Below are 5,597 nucleotides of genomic sequence, written 5' to 3' on the forward strand. Positions count from 1 at the left end.
AGTGGAGTCTTGGAATCCGACCAGACCTCGGCGCCGCGCTATGACGTAATCGTCCTTCGAATCTGGCCTTCTAAGGACGACTCCCAGGATTTCGAACAGAGCCATAGTAACTTTAGCTTCCCTTTTAGCTCCTTCCACCTGGAGAAGGCCTGCCAAGTGTTTATCCTTGTTTTTGATATCTCCGGTTTTGTTGTCTTTTAATTTCTCTCCATTTAACTTTTTCCTGCTGCTGCTCCATATGTGTGATCATAAATTGTGCTCCAGCAGCACAGACCTTTAGTGGTTGGGTTAGCATCTCCAGATGATCTTTACTGCTGCCTCTCAATCACACTGAACTGGCAGCAAGTGGAAACACCTTATTTCCCATGTCCAGTACTATTTAATCCCTCATTGGCGTCTGTTCTTTCTAGAAGGCAGATTGTCATCTGCTGACTGTCGTTTGCAAATAGGTGACCAGCCTTATGTTTAGACTACGTAATATAAAATTCCTTGCTTATGAACATGTATCCGATTGTTAGTGGTTGTAGTAATGCAGCAATAAAAATAAAATAAAAACATTGGGTAAATGCATGGTCTATTTCAGACAGTAAAAACAAATTGTTCTAGAATGTTTTAAAACTCCATTTATTTTGTAGCTGCTTTCTGTTTAGAATTAACAGCATAGTGTGTTCTGCAGCTTAATCTGTGTTTAAAACATCACCCTAATTACTCCAAATTTGACAGCAAGGGGCTGAGAGTAATTATTGTCTTTTATTATGACTAAGTAAAGTGACTGAAGTGACAGTACGGTATGTAGTTGAGCTAAATGAGGAGTCCTATTGAGCCTGGCTGGCCTCTGGAACTCCGTAAGCAGCCAACACGGAATACCCAAGGTTGGAGGTTAGTCCCTTATAAAAAAAAAAAGAGTTTAAATCCCCTTTTTACTTTTTAATTTTGATTGTCATTACATTGTCACAAGTGCAGAGCAATTAAATAAACTCTCTGCCTTTAACCCATCCCCTTGGGGAGCAGTGGGCTGCCATTGTGCGGCGCCCGGGAGTAGTCTGAGATTAAGGGTCTTGCTCTGGGACCCAGATTGGCGTCCATGAGAGGGTGTGGGACTTGAAATTAGAACCTCTTTGACACAAGCGCAATGCTCTAACCAAAAGGCCACCACCCCCCATGGATCTTGTTCACAATGGAGTTGATTTAGGTCTCCCAGCAGCAAAGTGAAGCACAAAGGGAAGTATGCAGATTCACACAAATGTGAAGAAGTCCTATAAAACAGGACTGTTCAACTATTTGTGTTAATGGACTCCCGTTCTAATTGCTCCTCTTATAACAGTCATTACCTGCACTAGTCTTGGATCTTTGCCACATTATTGTTGGGTCTATTTTGGTTGTTTGGATTTAAAAATGCTTTTATTCTCTGTGCTGCTTTCTTCTTTTTTCTGCCAGGGGTCGTGTGAAACAGTCTCTATATGACTCATAATGAATATTTAACAGAGTTCATGGTCACCTTGTCATGCATTTACTGCAAACCAGACATGTGGCTGCTAAAAGGCTACTTTGTCAGACGGATGAATCATTGTAATGCATTTCTCCTAAATCTGCAGCCAATCTACACCTTTTGTTGCAACACCTTCAACCTTTCTGTTATAAGCTGAAGTCTTATGCACTCCTGCAGGTTGAAACCATAGTCTGACAGATCATAGACAATTTTTAAATTGAAATGGCTCCTTAATTCTCTTTGGTGCACCAGACTTTGTGTGGAAAAAATAAGGGTAGTGAAAAAAATAAAATATATTGTTCTCTACTGATTCTTTTTGCTAATTATGGATGGAATTTTGAGTCAGACCTACTGTTTACTGGTTACATTTGATTAAGTAAACACAACATTTAGATGTATCACTATTCTATAATACAGGTAATATTACAGTTAAAAGGCTCTTACTGAATGTGGGGGTGTATTATCTAAACCCCCACTTTAGGTAGAGTAGTGGAGGAAAGCTGATAAGATGGTCTATTGGCTGAAACGGCAAGAACATTTCAAGGAGAGAATTGAAATAAGAAAAAGTTGCTAAATAAGTAGAAACGGTGTATTCATGTAGTTTTTTAATGGCTTACTTTAATACTTTCTGAGAATGTTGAACTAAATAGCAGTTTTATATTAATGAGGATGAAAAGGGTTTTTACTTGCAATGCTGAGTGTCTTTTCTTTGAGTATGATTGGCTGCTGTGAAGTGAGATCCTTCCAGCCTGTGATGGAGTGTCATTACAGCTGTAGCCTTAGTGATGCAGAGTCGTCCTTCTGCCTGCATCACACAGGTGTTTACTTTAAAGGAAGCCTCTTTGTGAGTGAAAGTGGGTCTTTAATTGATCCAAGATAATTGGACAGACAACTAGTTCGTGATCATTCAAAGATTCAGATTTTTTTTTTCCCCACTGTGGCAAGAAGATAACTTTATTCAAATGAATTTAATTGAATTAAACTTCTGAGAGAAAGGTCTTTGCTTTTTAAAACTAAAAGCTAATATATTTTGAAGATTTGTAAGATTATATAACGAAAACGTTTCAACAGCAGATAAAAGCAAATCTGACCACTTCAAATGTTTTTAGGCATGACTGGGATCAAATAATGACCACATATCTTTCAAATGGATGAATGAGAAATGAAAATGTAAAAACAAATAAAGATCTTTACATCTTTGATTTTATTTTTATAACTTTCTTCCAGCCTATTCAGTGAACTAGGGTGACACCCTGCTGATTAGGCTGATTAGAGTGCAGGCAATGTATGACCAGAACGATATGACTTCAATAAGCACTATTAAATTAAGTCTTTCTGGTGCAAATGAATTGACTTTTGGTCAATTCTTCACATTCAAAAGGATTCGTGACTGAAGTTGTAGATTTTTTTAAAAGCACATTTTCAGTTGATTGAAAACGAAGTTGTGATCTTTTTTCAAAGCAATAAAGGATACGCTGCTGAAAGAAGCAGCAAAACAAAATGGTCCTGAAAATGGTTTGTGTATATTAGCTAACATGTCACGTCTTGTGCTCGTAGGAAATGTTTTCTTCTCCTTTCTAACTCCCTGCTGTTCTAGTTTATTTTCAATTATATCTTTCTTTTTCCTTGATCCCATTTGGCATTGAATAAATCATCTTGACAACATCCTTAGTGGCATCTCTGCTTGTTGATAAAGTCTTTTACATAGTAAATGTAGGTTTGAAAAAAAAGAGAGAAACTTAAAGATTATAATCTTCAATATGATATTAAAATTTATACCAGGTCCTTCATCTTTTGAAAATCTAGAGTATAAACAATCTGGAGTGTAAAGAAACCGTGTTCTGTCGGATGAGCATACCCAGTCAGACCAACATACCCATAGTCAATACCCATTTATCGCTTTAGTTTAGTATGAAAAATAAACTTTAAACTACCTCAACGGGCATGTATCCCTTTAGTCATGTACAAAAAAACAATTTAATTACTTACTTTTTGGTGTTTTTTTAAGTGTTTGGCGATCTCACCTTAAATTGTTGTTTTTTTGTACATGTCTAAAGTGACACATGCGTGTTGAGGTAGTTTAAAGTTTATAATTCGTTCAAAACTAAAGGGATAAACGCAAATCGGACATCTTGCGCATGGTTATTGACTATGGGTATGCTGGTCTGACAGAACAACGGCCTTATTTTATGAACGAGCATATTTAATGAAATATCCCTCCATACTCGCAGTGATAGACAAAAGTGAACAAATTATTTTAGTGTTGGTGGCTTAGGAGGGAGTGGTGTGTTGCTGGGCCCCTGATCTGTCAGGCATTATACATTATTATTATTATTATTATACATTATTTTTGAGGAATAATCACTCCTCTAACCCTTTGGGCTCATATGAAAGGTATTTTTAACAGTAAACACAAATGACAACAATAATCATTAATTTAAAAACAAAATCCCTCGAGTATGCAGGCTTGTAAAGGTGTTGTCCTGTTCTCTGTTCTCTCTAGCTCCCGACACTCCTCCGTTTGTTAGTGGCTGATCCTCAGCTGGTGCATTACTGTGATGAGGACGGATACACTCCACTGCACCGCGCGGCGTACAGCGGCCACCTAGAGGTTGTGAGAACTCTACTGGCCGCCGGCTCCACGGTGAATCACCGCACAGTCGATGGGTGGACGCCCCTGCACAGCGCCTGCCGATGGAGCCACGTTGCCGTGGCGAGCTGTCTGCTGCAACATGGCGCCCAGCTTAATGCCCAGACCAACGGTGGGCTCACACCACTCCACCTGGCTGCCTCCCACTCCAACTCCCTTAAACCAAACACTGCACACATCTTAGAGTTCCTCCTCTCCAAGAGAAACCTGAATCCTGGGCTCCGCAGCAGCAGCGGGGAGACGGCCGGAGACGTGGCCCGACGTAGCGGCCCATACTACTTCATGTTTGAGATGGTGGAAGATTGTGTTAACGTGGTCCCATCTGTCACAGCATCCTAATCTACTGTAGCTTTTGAGGTTCAGTAACACTAGCTGGGTTTTGAACTACTCTTCCTTGCAAAAAAATGCTGATACTTGAAAAATGACTCCTCATTTAGTTACATTACAACATGATATAAAAGGATAGGAGAACATAAAGTGATGTATCATATTTTCTAATTTCCTGGAAGGTGAATTAAGGCCTATATGGCTCTAATATTCTGGCCTCCACATGTTGCACTGTTCCTGGCTTCATTCATCTTCCCATTAACTGTTTGCCTGCTAAAGGGCAAAATCCCCTCAGCACAATGCTGCCACCACTATACATCACCATGGGAATTATGTGTTTTTGAATGTTAAGTGTTTTCTGCTTTTCATAACATTTTCAATGTTGGCCAAAAGTAAAATTGTTGGTTCAGAGAAGCTTCTCCCACATTTCCAGTTCTCTTCTACATTACCCTTTGATGATATGAAGACAGGACGCATTCAATCTTTCGTTTAACAACGGAGTTGTAGTCTGCTAGTCTCTCTATTAATACCTGAATGGGTAGAAAATGACCAGTCACTCTTACAAAGCTACTTCTGGTCCTGGAATACATAATATCTAAATATACTTCAAATTTGAACACAAACTTTTAAAGAGCTGAAGGGGTATGATCACTTCATATGGACAATAAATGTCTATATCATTTGATTTTGGGTCGGTCTGTTAATGAACTGTTGGCTTTTTTTTTGTTGCAGCTGTATGTTTGGTTAAATGAAGTTACAAATAAAGGCAACTTGAACCTTACATTTTGATCTTTTTTAACTTCTAATAACTAAACTTCATTGATCTCACACTGGAGAAATTTCTCTCTGCATTTAACCGATCCCCTTGGGGAGCAGTGGGCTGCCATGGTGCTGCGCCTGGGGAGCAGTGTGGGGTTATGGATTATGTGGGGTTTCAAACTCACTACTACCTAGGGTTCTTGGTCAGGGACCCAGAGAGGAGGCAGCGAGGAACAAACCGGGTACTTGCAACCTTCTCAGAGCTAAAGCGAAGTGCTCTAACCACTAGGCCAACACTTGGTCATTTTGAAAAGAGATCCATCCTTGAGTAAGCACATTTCTTATCATTTGTTCTCTGAAAGCCCTCTGAAG

General features: G+C 39.4%; 1 protein-coding gene across 1 annotated transcript in view; it reads left to right on the forward strand.

Annotated features, from left to right (window-relative positions):
- The window catches only part of ankrd49 (ankyrin repeat domain 49), a 17,908-nt gene extending 12,897 nt beyond the window's left edge, over nt 1-5,011 (forward strand). The window contains exon 3 of the mRNA XM_015389636.1: nt 3,993-5,011. Coding sequence (XP_015245122.1) covers nt 3,993-4,478 — 486 coding nt within the window. The 3' untranslated portion in view covers nt 4,479-5,011. The remainder of the gene's footprint in view (nt 1-3,992) is intronic.
- The last annotated feature ends 586 nt before the right edge of the window (nt 5,012-5,597 follow it).

Source organism: Cyprinodon variegatus, unplaced genomic scaffold, assembly GCF_000732505.1.
Source record: "Cyprinodon variegatus isolate N-32 unplaced genomic scaffold, C_variegatus-1.0 Scaffold469, whole genome shotgun sequence".
NCBI classification, from domain to species: Eukaryota; Metazoa; Chordata; class Actinopteri; order Cyprinodontiformes; family Cyprinodontidae; genus Cyprinodon; species Cyprinodon variegatus.